Source organism: Malus domestica, chromosome 12 (genome assembly GCF_042453785.1).
Source record: "Malus domestica chromosome 12, GDT2T_hap1".
In the NCBI taxonomy this organism is placed as follows: domain Eukaryota; kingdom Viridiplantae; phylum Streptophyta; class Magnoliopsida; order Rosales; family Rosaceae; genus Malus; species Malus domestica.
The window spans coordinates 29,041,591-29,062,950 of NC_091672.1; the positions used below are offsets into that span (position 1 = coordinate 29,041,591).

The 21,360-nt window shown below is 36.9% G+C and overlaps 1 protein-coding gene and 1 long non-coding RNA gene across 2 annotated transcripts; one reads left to right on the top strand and one right to left on the bottom strand.

The window, feature by feature from the left end:
- Nucleotides 1-12,596: 12,596 nt before the first annotated feature.
- Nucleotides 12,597-13,632, top strand: LOC139190157 (uncharacterized). The gene is made up of 2 exons (XR_011574196.1): nucleotides 12,597-13,200; nucleotides 13,302-13,632. It is a non-coding gene; the product is annotated as an uncharacterized lncRNA (long non-coding RNA).
- Nucleotides 13,633-18,254: 4,622 nt separating this feature from the next.
- On the bottom strand, nucleotides 18,255-20,487 carry LOC103414123 (probable LRR receptor-like serine/threonine-protein kinase RKF3). Its single transcript, XM_070809732.1, has one exon. The coding sequence runs from the start codon at nucleotides 20,390-20,392 to the stop codon at nucleotides 18,467-18,469; it is 1,926 nt and encodes a 641-aa protein (XP_070665833.1). The 5' UTR covers nucleotides 20,393-20,487; the 3' UTR covers nucleotides 18,255-18,466.
- Nucleotides 20,488-21,360: the final 873 nt, after the last annotated feature.

The window sequence follows — 21,360 nt, forward strand, 5'->3', positions numbered from 1 at the left end:
AATTTGGTAGTCCTACTCTATACAAGTTTAATATACATCTAGTTCAGTTCGTGGAATTTAATTGGTAAGATGATTGTAGATAAATAGATGCAATGGCGGAGCTAGAAAACCAAATTAGGAGGGGCCTTTAAGTCATAGAAAGAAATTAGCCTTTGAAATATAATTAATGAAGAAAAATTAAATGTTTTGTTTTTTGTATTTGCATGGAAAATTATAATCAAACAAGAATGGTGGAGCTTTACTTTCTGTATGAAAAAAACTTAGTATTGAAATGATTATATCATAAGAATAAAACTTGTTTACAAGCTTGGATAAATAAATAAAAAATTAGATTCAAACAAAAATTTAAGATCATAACTTAAAATTAGATTTTGCTCGGCCTTTAATTTATATTGACTGGCCAAAAGAAGGGGTAGATTTTTACAAGTTAAAACATAAGGCTAATTATAACCAAAAAAGACGGGTTTAGTTTTATTATGGTAAAAAATAAGGTAAATTATAAGGATTTTTTTTCTTTCAGTTTTAAAAAATCTAAAATATGTTGGAACACAAGCAAATCTCGAACCAATGCCATTGGAATATACAAAACGCCAAAATCCAATGAGCTGCATGCTCATTTTTTGTAAAAGCTTGCAGACAGTATGTATTAGAGCTAAAATTTCAAGATAGGCCTCTATGTGGTTCCGCCACTAAATAAATGATTAGGTATTTGAATATGTTAATCCTACTCTATACAAGTTTCATATATATCTAGCTCAGTTCATGAAGTTTGACTGGTAGGACGATCATAGATCAATAGCAGAGAAAAGCTTTCGAAGGGCTCATCAAAACTGCATTTTACCTGCCTGCTTTGTGTTAAAATTCTAATAAGAAACTGATAGTTTGATGTGCAATAGATGATAAAGTGGAGAATGTTTTAGGGTTTCATTCATTGAATTCCTTACAACACATACTAATCTTAGCCTTACATGTGTCTATAATACAACTCCACCTGATTCTATTTAACATTCAAACCGAAAAACTAGCCGTTGCTTTCTTTTGGTCTTCCTTGCTGACTTGGACATGATGAAGGGCAGAGATATATTTAGTTCCAACAATTTGCCTATCACTTTCCAAAGAATGGCTAAGCATCTATACTACAAAAAATATATATTTAGAATTGAAACAATGCATCTTGTTTATTTTGTAAAATTCTTCAAAAAAATAGATACAGAAACTTTATTAGCTAACAAGAAGTCTAAAAATCCAACGTAAACCTTTTGAGTTCTTAATTAATTTATTTATTTTTTAGAAAACCTCGTGCGAGGTGAATTTTATTGATATCTAAAAGAAAAAAAGTACACCTAACCAGGGAGATATAAACCTAACTTCTCATAATACAACAAAAAATGGACATGAAAAAGGAGAGGGCATAAACCTTACTCCTCTAGAAACAAAAATAACAAAGATACAAAGAAAAGAGGAAGGACATGAAACATAACCCCTCTAAAGCTGAAACTAAAGGTCTAAACCTGCAAAATAGAACGAGCAACATCACAAGGTTAAGAGAAAGAAAAAAAGTGAGACAAACCTATATGCCGAGATACACATTAAGTTGAGAAGCGGATGCCAGGAAAGCCAGCATAGTCTGAAAACAAAGCAGCATGAATTGCCAACGGAGGGGAATCATGTCATGCTAAAGTTGGAGAAGACAAGCCCATCTTAATAAAACTATCCTCAACAACATTTTCTTCACAATATATGTGCGTAGAAAATCATCTTTCGAATGTGGTCCAAACCAATAGACTATTGCGTATGAAGATGCCAAAGAGGATCAAAATCAGTCGATTTGAGAGCAAAAATAACACTAGAAGAGTCACTTTCTAGCCAAAGACAATGCCAACCCACTGATATGCAAACTCTACATCAATAATAATTGTTGATAGTTTTGCAAAAAAAAAAAATAAATAAATAAATAAAAAGAGTTACGAACACCAATACCTTGGCAGAAACCACCAAAAATTGACCATGCAATCTCGAAAAACTCTTCTACAAGCAGCAGGACCAAACTATAGACAAACGATCTTTATTAAGTTTTCTTTTGAGTTCTTAATAGTTGCAAGTAAAAGTATATTCCTTCGATATTTTCGTTAGGTGGTACCTATACATGGAAAATGGGCACAATCACCAAAAAAACATGCATTGCTTTTTTCTTCCAAGTGAGTGATGAGCAGAAAGTTCAACCCGGGTCGGCATTCTTGATACTGTTCATAATACGATACCGTCATGGGAACATGGGAATCCGGAAAAGGGTAACAACTGCAGCAAGAAGATGGGTTGGGGGCCGTTCACTAGAAATTGCTGCTGGGTTTGATCAAGAAGCAGCAGCTTCAGTGATAGCCAGGCTTGCTATTCAGCTGAGAATTGAATCGCTCAAGATATTATCAGATGGGTTGATGACACATTGATCCGCTTTGCTTCCAAGTTTGGAAACTAAGCGGAGGAAGATCCAACTTCTTTCCGCCTGCCATCCAACTTCTCCCTTTTCCCTAAGTGATGCAGTCCATGACAATGAATATGTAGAAGCGCTGCGCATATCATCTGAGTTCGTCCTCAAAGTTGACTCAGTTTCAGTAACTTCTACCTAGAGAGTCATACATCATTGGAAAGCCATGTAAGTCTTGTTCAAGAAGTTACACCATCCATCACTACACCAGGAAGTCTTGAGCCACGAGGAAATCTTAGGAATATAGGTTGTCATCTTATTCCAATAAAAGAAGAAAAATCCTGGTTTGGGAGATGATTTCAAATGTTGGTTTGATGTTGTTAGTTGTACTACTATGAAAGTCTGGTTCGGTGCCATATGTTATGACTCATTGTCTACTCTTCTACAGATATTACTGATCCAAGTTATTGATATTCAATTCTTTGGAGAGCTCAAAGGGTTCAAATCTTGGACAGGTCGAAAATATCAGGGTAGGTACGTGCTGGTCGAAACCCGAGGGCGACGAAGTCATTTTAAACATGTATACAGATAAAATATGTAATTAGAAAGAAATATGCTAATGCGGAAACGTGTTCAGAGCATACAACTAATCAAGAATAATGTAAAATAATTATTATAAAATGGTACGAACAAAGGAGTGGGTCCTACACTGAGAAGACTTGAAGATACCTATGTGGAAGTGCTCTGACGCCGAGATTGAATGCCTTGATTCTAACTCCTAAAGGGGGCACAAAACAAAAGGGTGAGTGGACCAAAGTTTATAATAATAACACTAATAATAAGAAAACCGATTTCCCTTTTAACATACTAACCCCCTGTTTTGCAAACACATATATAGTACTACACAGTATGTTTTCTTAAAACTCTAGCATGCCATGAAAAACATTCGTAAAAATATGTACGTGTAAACCAGTGCTCAGTAATAGTAATACAACCGCCTAAAGGCAAATCCGTAAATCTCATCAATGACGTACTCAACTAGGGGTATCATAGTTGCCCGAAGGCATAACATGTCCATCACCCGAAGGTGAAACTATATGACATTGGGTTACGCCAGTGAAGAAACATGGTAGGCCCCATCACCCGAAGGTGAAGTTGTACGACTCTGGGTTATGCCAGAGAAGAGACATATACATAACACATCGACACTAGCCATGGCTAATGAAGCTGTCTGACACTGGTTTCGCTAGTGAAGCTGGGGGTATGTCATAAATATCCTCAATTGTGTCCTATGGTCATAGACGTTTACATACCCGTGTTGTGTGTATGTGTTGTATGATAACATACTAAATAAGCACCGAAAACGTATCTCAAAAATCTCATATCAAATCCAGAGCTCAAAAGTTCAAAGCCTCATCTCATAAATCCATCATAATTCATATTCATAAATCCATAGAATCTCATATACGAAAATCCAATGATTCATAACCTTTCGTAAAACGTAAACTCAATAAATCATAAATAAACATGAAATCATGTTTTTTGTGAATGCAAGCCTAATGTTTTATAAAAACAATCAAGTCAAGAAGAGGTCTACTCGCAGATATTCCATTGTCGGGGAGCCGTTTGAACTAGGGAGGATGGTGTCATTTCCCACCGATGCACCAAAACACAAATAGAGACCGTTTAATAAAACTCTACCAAAATGATAGAATTTGGAAAAATGGACAGCAGATTCGGATTCGGCATGTCAAAAAACCCAAGAAGGGACCTCAGGTTCGCCCACGCGCCGCAACGAGGTGGTGGCCCAGGAGGCCACGCGCCACCGCACATGACACGCCTCAACCCCGATATCCCTAAATATTAGGGTATGCACATGCTGGTCGACATTAGAGGGTGAGGAAGCCATTTTAAACATGCCTACGAATAAAATATGTAATTAGAACGAAAATGCTAATGCAAGAATATGTCCAGAGCATACAACTAATTAAGACTAATATGAAAGAATTAAAATAAAAAGGTATGAGCGAATGGAAGAGTCATAAACTGAGAAGACTCGAATATACCTATGTGGACGTGCCCTGATGTCGGGATTGTGTGCCTCGATTCTATCTCCTGAGGGAGCACAAAAAAGAAAATATGAGTGGACCAAAGTTTATAGTAATACTAATAATACAAAAAACTATTTTATTTCTGAACATACTAACCCCATGTTTTGAAAACACATATGACACTACATAATTTTTTTGAAAACTCTATCATGCCATGAAATGCGTTCGTAAAACATGTACGTGTAAAACGATGCTCAATAATGGTGTTATCACCACCCGAAGGTAAATCCGTAAATCTCATCAATGTTGTACTCTCTAGGGGTATCATAGTCACCCGAAGGCAGTACCCGTCTATCACCAAATCTGGAGCTCAAAAGCTCAAAACCTCATCTCATCAATCCATGATAGCACATATTCATAAATCCGTAAAACAAATCGTATTCGTAATCTGTACAATTTCATATACGAAAACCCAATGATTCATAACCTTTTATAAAACGTAGTTCAATAAATTCTAAATATTTCGTAAAAGCAATTTATATAAATCATAAATTTTTCAAAAAGCATGAATATAGAATCCATAAGACATAATAGAAAACATGCTCATTTCATGAAATATGCAATGCATGCAAGCCTAATATTTTATAAAAAAAAACATGCAAGTTTAGAAGGGATCTACTCCCATTGCCCGAGAGCTGCTCGAACTAGCGAGGATGGTGTCACTTCCCGCCGATGCACCATTAGTTTTCTTGACCGTGGCCAGAGTTAGCCGAAAAAGGGTTAGAAGCTACCAGATTCCTCACCGAAAAGCTGGGGAAATCTGTCCTCATATTTTCTAACCAGTGAAGAGTGGAGGTTTCACCGAAAAGGCTCTGTGATTGTTACAGAGGTCGAGAGTCCTCGAGTTGATTTTCCTACGTGTTATAGTCATCGCTCTAGAGCTTAAATATGATGTGATAGTGGTGATTTGGTAGTGCGAAGACTCACCGACGAATATGGCGAGTGGGGGTGGCCAGTGATGGTTTAATAGAGAATAAGGAACATAGGGAAAAGGGAGAGTCTGGGGAAAAGAGAACTGCGAGTTAAGGTGGTAGTCTATAGGGTGGGTTGTCGGAGAAAGAAAGAGACGACAGAGAAAATGAGGAGAAAGAGTTCTAGAGACTGGGGAAGAAAAGACATGTGATAGAAGGAGAAATAGGGTGTGGGCCCCACGTGCCAGAAATTAATTAAATAATAAAATATCTAAACCTTAATATCTAGAATAGTGGAATAACTATTTTGCCCTTCAACTTCGTAGTTCCGTAAAATGCTTATCGTAACTCCAAATCCAATTCTGATTCCATTTGTGCTTATGCGCTCGTAACGACGAATGCTACACGGATATACCAAGAAAATAGATCTTACGTGACACGGCAAGGTGGTCAACAAAAGTCAACATTTTTGTCTCGAATGTCATTTTCGTAAATTCACACATTAAGATTATAAAAACCATAAAATTTGGGAACAGATCGTTACAGCACACGCCACCACACGCCGAGATGGGTCATTGGAAAATTCGTCGGCGCCGCCGTGGACGGCTGCGGAGCATAGTACCTCCAACAGAGGCGTATGTACTCCACGAGACGGCCATGACAACACACGCGTAGGTTGGGGATTTAAGCGTGAGCTTCGTTAAAAGGAAAAACCCTTTGATTCCAATATGAATAAATCATAACTTGGGGATTTGGGTGTTTGATTTTGTGACTGCACCTAGGTCGAGCCATAGATTGCCTACATACCCTCGTTGAGGGACCAAGTCACTAGTAGTTCTTTATGTATTGGTATATGGATTTAGTGAGTGAATGACCCACTAAAAAGGATTTGGTGTTTGGTTTATTTGGGTGAATTTGGTTGAATGAACCAAGGATTCAATTTTGTGTTTGAGCTTTGTGGTTGCGTCTAGAATATGGTATTAGATTGCCTACGTATCCTTGGCGAAATCAAACCGGCATAGTTCACAATGTATTTGTTGGGATTTTGATGCCTTGTGCAGTTTCAGCTCGTGCAAGCAATGAGCACTTGATATTTGATGCCTTGTGCAGTTTCAACTTATGCAGGCAAGAACTTTGTGCCATTGGAGAAAAATGCAGCTTCGTACCATTTGAGTCTTGTCGCGGCTTCGTGCCATTTGTATCGGCTTTGTGTCATTTGTAGCGGTTTGTGCCATTTGGGATTTGGTGTGGTTTAGTGCCACTTGAAGTTGACGTGGCTTCATGCCAATTTGAGATTTGACATGGCTTTGTGCCATTTAAGGCGAGACTGGGCTTCGTGCCTTTGAGATTTGATACGGCTTCATGTTGTTTGTTTTGACATAGTGCACACCCATTAATTTGAGGTGGTAAGTCCATCAAGTTTTGTGGTTTGTGATGGTTTGCGTCCAAGGTATTTGCAGTAATTTGTATCCACGAGTTTGATGTTGGCAACGTCTTTGATGAGTCCATATTATACCATATATTTTAGCATATTCTTAGTTATAGTTTATTGGTTATTTTGGTAGAATTTTGATTTTTTGTTATATAATTTCAATGTACGACATTCAACTTCCTCTAGAGTAAAAAGAGATCAAAACGATGAATTTTGGAGTCATTCCAATTGGAAGTTGTTCGTGAGTCTTTCAAGATGATTGTATCAAAATTCCATATTTTTCTACCAAGCCGTTTGACCGTGGCAATGAAATAAAGGCCCAGCATGCAGTTTTCTCAGATTGACGTTTCTGGACATTTTGGGTGTTTATTTTGAGGAAGATTCCTTTTAAGGATTTGTAGGGGACGACTTAAGCTTTCAAAAGAGACCTTTTGGGACCAAATCGGAGTTGATTTGGTCGATCAAAAGTCTGATTTTTTTAGAAGTCCGAATTTTAGTTCAAATAGGAAACCGTTTATTTTCTGTTTTATTATTTTATTATGTTTCCTAGTTTATTCTATGATCTTTTAGGGTTTTGTTTTGTAGTAGTATAAATAAAGATATTTAGCCATTAGGGTTTTAGATAAGAGAGGAGGAGACGCACAAGCCTTTGACAATTCAAGTTTATTTTCTAAATGTTTTCTATCCTTATTCTCAATAATATTTTGTTTTATAATTGTTCGTAACTAATTTCTTTTGCTAGAGCGAAGCCTTGAGCCTTAGCAACAATATGTAGTTTCTTTTCAATTTATTTATGATATTATGCATGCATGTTTTGAATTATTGATGACTGTTTTAAATTGTCTAACTGTCTTAATGCCTGATCATCATTAGGATCTTTAGAAAAGTAATTTGATGCAATTTTGGTCGGGAGGTTCCCTGAAATTGGCGATGGCTTCATGTGGTTAATAATTGTAATTTCACTTAAGATGAATATCACATCTTAAGGGTTGCATGGTTTTTCAAAGGGTTTTCATAAAGCATAATGAGTCTCTCATGTTCAAATTTGATCTGAACGTCCGGACGGATTGTATGTTAGATATACGTTCTATGTTGGAGGTTCCAAGTAGGATATATATTAGGAAAACCTAACCTTCAAAATATGCATGGGTAATTCATAAGTAATTGAAAGAATTACGTAGGATTGTTAAGGTGACGGCTAAACCCTAGAGCTTTTACAAATTGATTTTCTTTAAATTGTTTTCTAGTTAATTTATTTAATTGTTTTTAATTTAAATTCGTATTTACTATTTTAAATTCCAAAGTCATCATTTTCACAACTTTATTCTAAATAATTAGCTAAGGATTAGTATAAATACAAATTATTCATTCAATTCTTGTGGAAACGACCTTACTTGAGCTGCTATACTACGACAACCTTGTACTCTTGCAAGTATTTTTATCCCTACTTTTGCAGGTGGTAAAAATCTCTATCAGTCTTCATATATATTTTTTGCTTGGACATGATGTGCCTTCATCATGCTATTGGGCTCCTGCCCATTTATTTTGGCCCAAAGTTATATTTTATAAGGCCTAAATTGAGATTGTATATCTTGCCATGTCTGATTCCTTAATGGTTTGAGAAGAATGGGATCCAATTAGAAATGGCACAATTTAGATTGCCATAAAGAAATTTTTTTCCCTTGCCATAAAGAAATTTAGAGAGTTGTTATGCAGGGAAAATTTTTTATTGTGACGAGAACACAAGTGGTACATCACGTGTTTTTTGTAAGTGGTGTAAAATTTTATTTTTTAGATTATTAACTTTTTAACACACATATCTCACTATTTGTATAATAACACGTAGTGCACCACCTCGTATGCCGATCACATTGAAAAATCTCTCCTTATGCAGCAGGCAAGTTTTGTTTTCTCATTTGTGGGGCCAATTTTTTGAATTGGCATGCCTTTTTATAGAATTGGAATCTTACAAAGTCAGCAAAATGAAAGCAGAAAGGCGCTAGAGTCTTGTTGACTCTTTCTCTCCTTCTGAGTTCAACTTAAACAGGTCTCTTCACTGGATTAGGATCCCATAAATCCTCTTGCACCTTCTCCTTGTCTCCACCAGTCCCTTAGTTTAATACAATAAATATGGCAGGTTATATTTATTAAAATTACTTTCTTGATCTCTGCATTCTTTCGACAGCAACATAGCTTTTGTGCAGAGACTTGGACTTCTGCCGATAACAAGCAGACTTGACCGGAGATTTGTGCTTTTGCTGAGGATATGAAGGAATTTTTGTTGCTTTTCGTTTCTCTGGTGCTCTGAGAAGACCTTGTGCATTTCTTTTATGCACCGTTGTTCTCCATCAATGACTTAAGCAATCTTCTTTTTCGCTAGTGATTTGGGCAACAACCTGCATTATTTTTTATGCACTTTATGCGTGAGCGCAGCTTTCTTTGTCAATGCCGACATCAACTTCGGTTTCTTCTGGACTCCGAGACAGCGATGATGGGGATACTTCATTTAGTCTTCCGTTGCAGGTTTATCGCTCGCTTCATCTTTTCTCTTCTTCACCATCTTCGGAGTATCTTTAATAAGCAAGGACCACTTTTTGTTCTCCCATGCCGAACAGCTACAATGACCGGCAGAGACCTTGACGATTTGATTTTGGAGAGCGTTAGTTGAGGGGCTGCTGCATATGTGAGCACGGACAGTGGTGTCGAGTTACTTTCTTTGTCTTCATCCACTGTAGGTTCAGATTTGTTGCTGCTTTTCCACATTGCAGGTTTATGCTTGTTGTTGTTGCAGGTTCATGCTTACTTGTGGGAGTGACGAATCGAGGGAAACACCATGTCTGCGCCGTTGTCTTGTTGCTTTTATAGAACCATTTTCTACGGCTTGGTGCACAAAATGTTGAGGTTGTCCCTTGGTTGTTTTTTTACTGGACAAGGCATAAACTCTTAGGCTGCTCGAAAAACGACTCAACGATCTTCTTCCTGGTAGCCTTTCTCCAGATACCGAGTTTTCAATAGCCCCATTACGGTGTATAGGAATTCTTGACAGCGATGGCTTAGCGGGGAGCGGCACGGACTGCTCCTTTTTCTTCTCAGCATGTACGAACTTGCTAGGCAGAGGGGTCACGGCATGGACGAACTTGCTGGGCAGAGAGGTCACGGCATGGTTGCTGTTGGTGGAGAGTCCAGATCCTCTCTTTCTTCGTTTTTCTTTTAAGCGCTGTTGTCTTTAAAACCTTCGTGGTGTAGAACATTTCTTGACTAGCATATTTTGACAGTCCCGTAAAGATCATTTGCCGGCACCTCAGTGTCTACATAGAGACATGTTGTGCCGAGAAAATGCTTGATGAGTAGGTCTTGACTGTCCCGTGCAGATCACTTTCCGGCACCTCCGTATCTACGTAGAGACATAATGTGCCGAGAAAATGCTTGACGGGTAGATCCGAGTCGCTGAAGGTGAACAACTTGGAGAAGTTCCATTAGTTTTGGTGAAGAATCCGAGAAACATGAGAGATTGGAAAAGAATTTGGGCTTGCTTATTTAGAGTCCCCACCTCCATTTTTGCTTCGGGGAATGAGAGAGGTTGAAGAAGCAAATTGCTTCTTTTTTTCCTAACCAAACAAAGAAAGATTTAGAAGGATGGATTTATACCTTTAAATGCTTTCCTTTGCCGTGTATTCTCTTCTCTATTTGCATTTGTCTCCTTGAATTTCCGCGGCACTTCACTTCTTTGATTTCTGTCCAACTTTCTCAAGATTTCTACCTTCTGTTCTTCTTCGTTGTCTCTCAACTTCTGCAACGTTTTTTTGTCTCTGTCCTCGCCTCTCTTTTCTGTGTGCCCTCCCCTTTTTATAGACGCAAGGAGCAGTTCCATTAACCTCTTCCATGTTCTGTTACGTGTTCTACTTTCCCGGGGTGTGGGGAAGTTGAGGAAGGCCATCACTTTACTGAGTTGAGAACGTGGGAGCTTAGGAGAGTTTTGGATAGACAAGAACTCTATTTTTTAGTTTGTGGGCTGTTGAGATTTTTTTCTCTCTTTATATATATATAATGTAAACCTTATTTCTAGTCGGTCCACGTTTTGGACTACTATTTTTTTAAAGTGTCCGCATCTTTTATAAAACTTGCTAATATATTTTCTCAACACCTTGAGTTTGAGTGATCAGGGGATCTTAGATAAATAGCTGAGAAAAGCATTAGGGCTCATCAAAGCTGCATTTTATTTGGCTTATTTGCACATCACTTCCCAAAGAAACCGAAGCTTTTCTATCAAAAGTTATCCGAAATTCGCAAGATCGGATCCATGTTTATAACACTACAAGAATTCTAGCTATAGGACACTCTTCTTTACACATTTAAGAAAGTCAGTGGCTTTCTTTCTTTTTTTTCTTTAAAAAGGGAGACAACCCTTTCAGAAGTCGAGAAGACTCACAAAAGCATTTCGGTCTCCTTATGGCCATAAGTTTGGCTTCCACACCAACAGCGGATTTCGAATCCAAGACCTCCAGTTTTTAATTTGAAGAAAGCCTCGCAATCTTTCATTTACAACTAGGCCACTAGCTCGTGATTAAATTTAGTGGCTTTCTAACTTTATATACACCAAAATATTGATAGATTGTGTAATGGAATTGACGACCTGGATAGTGACATGTATTTTTAGATTATAATGAAGAGATGTCTTAAGGTTGTTATAAGATGTAAACTATAAATACTTGAGTGTAATTATTACAATGACAATTAATGAAATATCATTACATTTTTCACAGCTCTCTCTCTCTAACTTCTCTCTTCTTTCTCAAGATTACTTAGTGTGTAAGATTACTTGTAGAGTTGACATGGTATCAGAGCCGACCATGGCTGCCACCGTCGGTTGAAGATCCTTGTGCTTCTGCTACCTCTATTCTCTGGTTGTGACATCGTCGTTCTTGGTCGTTGGTGTTTTCTGTCGTTGATTACATCTTTATTTGCAGTCAGTGGTTGGAACCTAAAAAAAAATTGGGGATTTTTTCGTCAAAGTCGGTGCTTGCTGTTACTTGATTTCGTCGGTCCAAAATTCGTCGATTGCGAGGTGTTTTTTTATCTGACATCTCGTCTACTTGCTGATTACTTGATTAAAGTTGTTGATTCTCACAGTTCTTGATTGGGGATTGCTGTTGATTCTACGTTGCGAGTGTTTCTTGCAATTCTTGATTGTTGTTGTTTGCAATTCTGTGTACTGTTGCATCTGTTAGCTGTTGCAATTCTGGGTTGATTCTTCGATTGCTTAGCACTGCAGCAATTTGATTTCTACAATGGTGAATTCTACTCTGTTAGCTCTAACTCAATCATCGATTTCATCTTTAATTTCGAGTGTGAGGAACACTGTAACTATGAAATTGGATGACACCTATTATATTACTTAGATTTTCCAAATGGACTTCTTGTTGAAAGGAAATATTTGACGAAATTGTGATGGAATAACCATATTGATTTGCAATACTAATTTTTAGAGATTATATTGATAATTTATCCTTTAATATTTTTAATCTCATAAATTATGGGTTATTTAAAATCTCATTAATATAAACAACTACAATTTTTAATTTTTAATTTAAAAATATAATAACCTACATAAAAATACGTTATCACATTAATATTAGGGGAGAAAAAATTGAAAACCACAAAGGTTTTAGTCAAATAACATTAGTAGTTAGAGATCGTATCCTAATTCTCCCAAAAGGGTAACATTACTCTTAAGAGACAAAGTTAGCAAATCCATTCCAAGCATCGACATGTTACCGTTGGTTCAACATATGCATTTTTTTAACTGACTTCCCTCTTTGTATCCGACTTTCTTATCAATGGTATACTACTATCGTTGCTTCCAAAAAAAAAAAAAAAAACATATGCATTTTTTTTGTTACTTACCAAAAGAGAAAAGATCCATTTTTATTTATATGTATTCAATTTATTATCTCATTTTTTATTACAATTTGGAAGGAATTTAATCCTTAGACATAATCAAATCACTACCCATCCTGATTTCGTACTATTTTTAGCTAATTCCTTTCGCAAAAGAGGAAAAAAATTACATGTTTCTGATCTGTAGGTATCCGATTTCTTACCTTTTCTTTCTTGTTACAATTAGAGGGAGCCGTGAAAGAAGCATAACCGATTTTTAACCTATATAATGTAATATTATTACAAGGATTCTTCTAAGTAATTCAGTGCAGCAAGAAGCATAACCGCATCTTATACATTCCCGCTAAATTTCTAACTCAAAAGACATGGACAAGTCTTCGTCAAAACTGGTTTTTTTGGTTGTACTCATGGTTATTGCATCTGGTAAGATATTATATCTCATGATCCTCTCATTATTTATTTGGGAGGCATACATTATATTGGTTAAATTGAATCAAATTATAAATGAACTGTTTGGCATGCAGGTCTGGAGCTATGTGCTGAAGCAAGGAACATAGGGGATCCTTATTGCAAATCAAATCAAGACTGCTTCGATTGGTGCGGCATTTGCAAAACTTGCCAGTGCTTGTATAAGAAGTGTTTTTGCACCAGATCCGAGTCCGGGCCGCTGATCCCGATTTCTTCAATTCTGGCCATGAACTGAAATTTCAGACAACATGTATTGTCTTCAAGTGTTTATGAGTCTTGAATAAAGCATCTTATTCAACTAAAAATAAAGTAAGAGCTGATTTTGTTGCCCTAGTTCAATAAAACTGTAATCCCTAGAGATGAATAACATCTAATAAATTATGTCTCTCCTCTTATCTTATTGTAAAAACATGATAGGTTAAACTATCAATTTAAATAATCTATGTTACACTGATTCTACGAAGTGATTAAATTAAAAAAAATTCTCGTGTGAAACCTTCCGTCTTCTTCCCTACCGTCTCTCTCCTCCACATCGCCTTCCTCTCTCCATCTCTCTCTGGGTTGTTTGCTACCCTTCTCTCTCCTTTTGAGTTTTTTGTTTTTTGCTTTTCATGTATGAAAAGGCGAGAGGGACCTATTTCAAAATTTTCACCGTTGTTAGAAAATTTCATATTTGAAAAAATGGTTCACGCCTTCAAGAAGAAGGGGATCTCAAATTTTTTGGTGCTTTGTAACTAACTGGGTTTGAATATTATTGATAAAACCCAGTTAGTTACAACCCAGCCATACTCTTGATCTCTCTGTATTATCAGCATGTGCTAAAAGAGAACATGGACTCTGTGATATGGGAATTTGATCATTTTCAAGAATTTTGACAATCTAAACCCCTTTTTGCCAAAGAAGCCCCGCTCCGACTGCTTGACGAGTCATCTACTTACAAGGACCATCCCTGCAGTGCGCAAGCTAACTTTGGTTGGTTTATCGATCAATTCATTGATGGTTGGCAAATATATTGGTCCTAATGCGCAAGCTAACTTTGGTTGGTTTATCGATCAATTCATTGATGGTTGGCAAATATATTGGTCCTAATGATGATCCTGCACGTATTTCACGTGTATTTCGCCGGTGGCCTTAAAAAAACCTCGTGAATTGACTTGGGTTGGCATATGCAACTAGATATATCCACCAAACATTTTCCTCAAACTCAATTTTTTGTTTTCTTGGCTAAACTCCGATAACAAGAATCCAACAAAGATAATTACTCAATTAGACCGTGTCATGTAAAGAGGTGAAAAAGTTCAAATACAAAGATTAGTGTAAAGGTTGTTAATTTCCCCTAAACTTGTAAGGGGTTGTCAATTTCTCCCTAAACTTCAGTTTTAGTCAATTACCCCTTAAACTTTTATAATTGGTCAATTTCTCCCTAGATCTTTAATTTTAGCCAATTATCCTCTTGAATTTTTATAATTGGCTAATTTCCCTTATGGCGTTAGATTTTTGAAATTTTCATCCAATTTTTCATCCATCGTGGTCACGTGCACAACACATGGTAATTGTTTAAGGGTAACAAGGTAATTATGGACAACATATTGTTTTTTTTCTTTCTTCTTCTCTTTCGCTAGTTCACTTTATTTGAATTTTATTCATAATGTGGACAAGGCCCCTCATTTCCCGAGTTGCTTCAAAAAGAAGTGTTTTTATTATCGTACCTAGTTACTTGTTGTACGGACTAAGTATGAGGCAATATAAACCATACACATTTAAAGTAGTGAGAAATTACAAGCGTCCTTTCATCATAAGACATCAAAATTACGAGAGAAAACATATGAAAATCAATCGAAGGCATAAATAAAAAGAGGGATTGTGATCAATTAATGAGCATGACAAGGTTTTACTACGTCGATTATTTCCCTAGCTACATTGCATCCTATTAATCAGCTTTTCCCTAAAAAACGTAATTAATAAGCATGACAAGTGTTTAAAGGTTGAGACGGACAAGTATTCATGCATCTTCTATGTAGGAAAAGGATCCTCGTCGGAATCTTTTGATCCTGGGGATCCTGGGATTTCGAAATCATGTCAGTTCATCGTACATCGTACGGCTAAAAATCATTTAAAATTTAAAATTAAAGATAAATAATATCTAACAAAAACTGACCGTACAATGTAAGATGAACATACATGATTTCTGGATCCTCCAAATTCCCAGAAAAAGAATCCAGTGAGGATCATTTTCCTTCTATGTATTCATGGATGCTCTGGTACCACGTGGAAATTGATTTTTTTTATAATTAATTTGTGTAATACTACAAACATATATAGTATACAATAGGTGACTTGAATAGCTAGTCTAATTGATTACGATCAATTATAATCAATGAGAGATCAATCTAAATGAATCTGACAAGATTTGCGATGGCAAGAGAATCTTGGTGACACAACCAATGACGGAGCCACATAGAGACCAGTGATGGCCTAGGCCTATCTTGAAATTTTAGCTCTAATACCTACTGTCTGCAAGCTTTTACAAAAAATGAGCATGCAGCTCTTCGGATTTTGGCGTTTTGTATATCCGAATGGCATTGGTTCGAGATTTGCTTGTGTTCCAACATATTTTAGATTTTTTTAAATTGAAAGAAAAAAAATCCTTATAATTTGCCTTATTTTTTAGGGAACTTTAACGAAAAGCACCCGGTACTGTTCACTTTAACGAAAAACCACATTTTTACACTAAAAAGTCAATCCTAGTACTATTCACTTTACCCTTTATTTTGTCATTGTCATTAAAACTCAAAGTTTTCAAGCCCTTTTTATTAGTTTTCCTTATTTTTTACCATAATAAAACTAAGCCCGTCTTTTTTGGTTATAATTAGCCTTATGTTTTAACATATAAAAATCTACCCCTTCTTTTGGCCAGTCAATATAAATCAAGGGCCGAGCAAAATCTAATTTTAAGTTATGATCTTAAATTTTTGTTTGAATCTTTTTTTTTTTTTTAATTATCCAAGCTTGTAAACAAGTTTTATTCTTACGATATAATCATTTCAATACTAAATTTTTTTCATAGAGAAAGTAAAGCTCCACCATTCTTGTTTGATTAGAATTTTCCATGCAAATACAAAAAACAAAACATTTAGGTCTTGTTTGGCACACCGTATAAGACACTGGATAGTATTATATTATACGAAACATGTGTTTGGTGACCTTTCATACTAAATAAGCACCGGATTATTAATCCGGCCCCACCTATTTTGTCTCCCTTACACCCGCTTGTTTATCCCGACCAAAACCTTGGGATTATTTAGTCGGGTTCACGCGAACAAAAACACACTGGCTTTTCTCCAAGCCATCTCGCCATATGCTCTGCACATCACTAGCTTCTCAAGGTATTCTTTCTCTTGCTCTTTCTCCATCCCCACCTCTGATCAGCATCAAGCAAATTTCAAACAGAAAGGTTGCAGATCGAACTCAAATCACGCCGGGAGACATTATCTGAGTTTTTGGTTGAACTGTTCATTGTTTGTTGATGTGTGGTGATTAAACTCAGAATTGGGCAAGATTTCATCTGGGTTTTTATTTCAATGGATTAGAAACTCAGATCTGGGCGAGATTTTATATGGTTCTTTTAATTTAATGGATTAGAAGCTCAAAATTGGGTTTTTGGCTGCCATGATTCCCCTGGAAGGATGGAATTGATGATTTTTTAAGTGCGTTTCATTTTTGAATGAATGAATCTGGAGGTTTGCTTCTGTAAATTGAACCCGCCTGTCTGTGATGGGTTCTTTCTGCGCTGCTGCTTGACCATCCACCCACGATGGTGTAATGGCTACTAGGTTCTTTCTGCATTTGACAACTTTGTTTTTTTCTGTTCTTTTTCTTTTCCAGTAATCATCAAACTGGGTTTTTTTCTATTCTTTTTCCTTTCCAGTAATTACCATACACAGTATAAATAATACGATCATTAGTCCGATACTGCACCAAATGCCCGACTAATTTAGTCAGTACTATCCAGTGACTATTTATCCTATCCGACAGAAATAGTCAGTACAGTCCGATCTACCAAACGAGGCCTTAATTTTTTTTCATTAATTATATTTCAAAGGCTAATTTCTTTCTATGACTTCAAGGGCCCTCCTAATTTGATTTTCTGGCTCCGCCACTGGACACAACCAAATATATGCTACTGGTTTTAGGGTTCCAAGTACTTCAGTGCAGCAGCAAACGCCACAACTATCTTTAGACATTCCTGCTACCTAATTGCAAGGTCAAAATGATATGGACAAGTCTTCATAAAAAATGGCTTTTTTGGTGATTGTGCTCATGGTTATGGCATCTGGTAAAGTATACTTTTCAAGAAAATTTTATTATGCTTCAGAGTCTCTTATCCTATGAAATTATTGGCGGTTAGATCTTGGTCATTACATCTTTGACTAAATGTATTACTGTAAAGAACCCCTTGGTATGTTAAGATACCATGCACAAAGCCTACTAAGTAATCCCTAGTATTTAATTTGATAGTCCTGTAAATTTTCTGGTTTAACAGTAAATAAATTGTTGGCAGGTCTGCGGCAATATGCTGAAGCAAAGAAATAATTTCCCTATTGCAATACTGATCAAGACTGCATGTGTATTTTCCCTACTTGCAAATCATGCGACTGCACACCGGAGAAGCAGTGTCGCTGTATCCGCCCCAGCTCTAATAAGCCGATTCTTTTTGGGGTTTAGGCTAGAACTGAAAGTTCAGACATATGTTTTTGCCCTATTTGAATTAAATTGTTAGCCCTAGATCAACCATGGATTTGACCTTATTTCTTATTAATTCCTTCAGAATCTTTAATTCTAAAGCAAAAAATAGCATCGAAGGCTTTTGAAACATTTCTCTATGTTATTTTGTATATAATAATATATTTATAGTAAGAGGTAGGGTTTGGACTAAATAATATAATGGGACACTTATAATTATTTAGTTCAAATTAACTTCTTTCGAGAATCTAAGATAAAAATATCACTAGACTGTAATACTAAGTAGCGTAATATTTCTCTAAGTTAATTAAGTAAAAGCCATCTCATTCATGAATGAATTAAACAATTTTTCACTCACTGTCCCAATGTTATACACTATCTCAAACTAATCACTTATTGCTACAATGGCCTTCTCGCACAAAGAAGTTCCTATATATCACAAATGGATGAACGTATAATAGTAAATGTACATTTTTGTTCAGTCGTGTTTGTTTTGTAGACACAAACTATTGAAGCTCATTGATCCCTCTGCATCATCAGAATGTGCTAAAAGAGCAAACGGACGGTCAGGGATGGTTGGAATTGGGGTATCATTTTCCAGGATTTTTACAATCTGGTCCATTGATGGCCTAGCATTTGGAACTGGATGAGAAGCAAGCACAGCAACCAACGAATACTTCTCCCTCACTTCCGGAGGGCCTAATTCGGGCATGGATTCATCAATGACATCCAAAACTCTGCCTTCCCTGACTTGTGACCAAGCCCAATCTGACAATAACAAAGGCCTATTCTCGTCGTTGAATTCTATAACTGCTTTCTTCCCACTCAAAAGCTCAAGCAGCACAACCCCGAAACTGTACACATCGATTTTTTTAGATATTTGGCCATACAAAGCATACTCTGGAGCAACATAACCTAGTGTGCCGGCAACCCTAGTGCTCATATGTGTCTGCCCCTCTGGTGTGAACTTTGCAAGGCCAAAATCTGCCAGTTTCGCTTCAAATGCTTCATCTAAAAGCACGTTGCTCGCTTTGATGTCACGATGGATGATAGCAGGCTGCACGCCGTGGTGTAAATAAGCCAACCCGCGAGCAATTCCAAGCGCAATCTTTTGGCGAATTGACCAGCTAAGCTTCTTGAATTTCGGTTGGAAGAGATGGTCATAGAGGCTTCCGTTTTGCATCAATTCACAAGCTAGAATTCTCTGGTGGCCTCCTCTATTCACCGTAGCGATACAATAGCCTCTCAAGGACACAAGATTCACATGCCTTACGCTTGCAATCACCTCTACTTCATGTGCGAAAACTTGGTCTCCGGCAGCAGAGCAGTTCTTAAACCTTTTCAAAGCAACCTCAGAGCCATCTTGCAACATTCCCTTGTAAACATTCCCATATCCTCCGAAACCAATTATGTTCTCGCTCGAGAAATTCCTCGTAGCCTTTTGTATTTCCTCGAAGCTGAACTTTGTCGAAGTACTAATTTGACCGCGAATTTCCATCTCCCCACTCGAAACTTCTTTGATTTGAGCCAAAGTTTCCCTCTTCTTCCTCTTCCATTTCTTGTGCCATATCCAAAGAAACCAAACCACAACCAATGCCCCGATAAATCCATAAAAACAACCAACCACGATCCCCCACATCACCGCCTTGGGGTCTCCGGACTTTTTATTAGACGGCGAGAAATCAAGCAGAAACAAACACTTGGCAGTCCCTATATCTGTTGGTCCAAACCTGTTGGAAAATGCTGCAGCATATATAAACGGGTAGCCATTGCAATCCGAAACATTGCCATCGTTCGAGACTCTGAGATAAGATGCGCGAACTCTTGACAAGCAATCCACGCAGGAAGTACAAGCAGAATTGTTCTTCAAAGACTGATCACAAGAGCCCTTCATTTGTTGCAACTCATCTCGTGAAACCAAGGTTTCGAAATCAGACTTTGTTGTGATGTTCATACAAGTTTGTGACATGAAATTGGTCTTCAAGCCACATGTGGACATGATATCAAACCCGGGAATGAATTCATTGACCAGATTCACATACAAATCCCAGCAGGCATCCAGGACATCTGGAGACAACGAAAACAATCCAGTGGTTCGAAGATGTTCTGATCGAAGGAGACGGATTCCTTGTATCATGTACTGGCACTCGGTCGCAATATCTTGCAAGGGGAATGGATGCGCGTTTTGGGTGATGAGTTTGTGGAGAAGGTCGACATTCAATGGGCATGGAGCTTTAGTTGCAGTGCCCAATTTTCTATGGAAATTTCCATGGGAAATTGCTTTGGAATTAGTGAACAGTAAGACCAATCCAAGGAGTTGAAGAAATTGAGAGATCATTAGGGTTTTCATTGAGATTTGCAGGATGCAGCAATGATTATGGAATTTTGGTTTTTTTTTTGGCATGGAATGGGAAGTTTGACTTCATTCTTTGGGAGATCACAAATGGTTTGAAGCCTTGCAAGTGGGAAAGGGTCGGATCCCTTCCACCAAATCCACCCAATCAATGAATCCAGACTTTTGAAATTTGATCCAACAGCTAAAAATAGGGTGCTCCTTTTAAAATTACAATAACTTTAGTCATTGGATCCAATTTCAAGGGTCCGGATTCTTTGATTGGATGAATTTGGTGGAAGAGATCCGGTGAGGATCACTTTCCTTGAAAGTGGAATGGAAGTTTGGCAGTCACTGTTGGAGGGAAGCAATTTAAATTGATTTGTGGATGTGGTCCTAACTTCTAACTGAATTTTAAATTTGGGGTCTTGGTTGTGTATACTCACACTTATACTCTTTTTCTACATAGAGTTGCCTTGCGATACTCTTATTCTAATCGTGAGTATATTAGGCGTCTATTAAGCAGAACAAACAAAGAAATGATTAGTTTCCAGGAAGAGACCTGATTGGCCTTAAGTTTGTCCGAATGTTTCTTGGTTGGATTAGTGATGTCATATTCTAATTAACTTATTCAGTTGTCCTAATCTATTGGAATCAATACTTATGCTCTCAAACCTAACAAAATATGATATTTATCTTTGAAATCTCTTCCCTCTGTTGAAAAATATGATTATGGATATAATTAAGGAGCTTAAATCCAATGCTAACGACGAACTTAATCCAGAAGAAATAAGAACTTATGAAAGACTAAGTTAGTGATCAAAGTAATAGTTTAGAATAATTACATTCTTTGTTTAGTTAAGTTTCCATTTGATATGATCAAGTCAATACATTTGACATAATCATGTCAATACAAATGGAAACTTTACTGATCAAATAATGTAATTATACTAAAACAATTAGAATAAACACTTTTTTTGTAATAATATTTAAAGAAAAAAAAAATAGGCATTCCTAACATTGAAACACTTTTAGAGCTT

Coding starts and splice junctions, on each gene's coding strand:
- LOC103414123 (XM_070809732.1), bottom strand. CDS start 20,392: ATGCCAAAAAAAAAACCAAAATTCCATAATCATTGCTGCATCCTGCAA.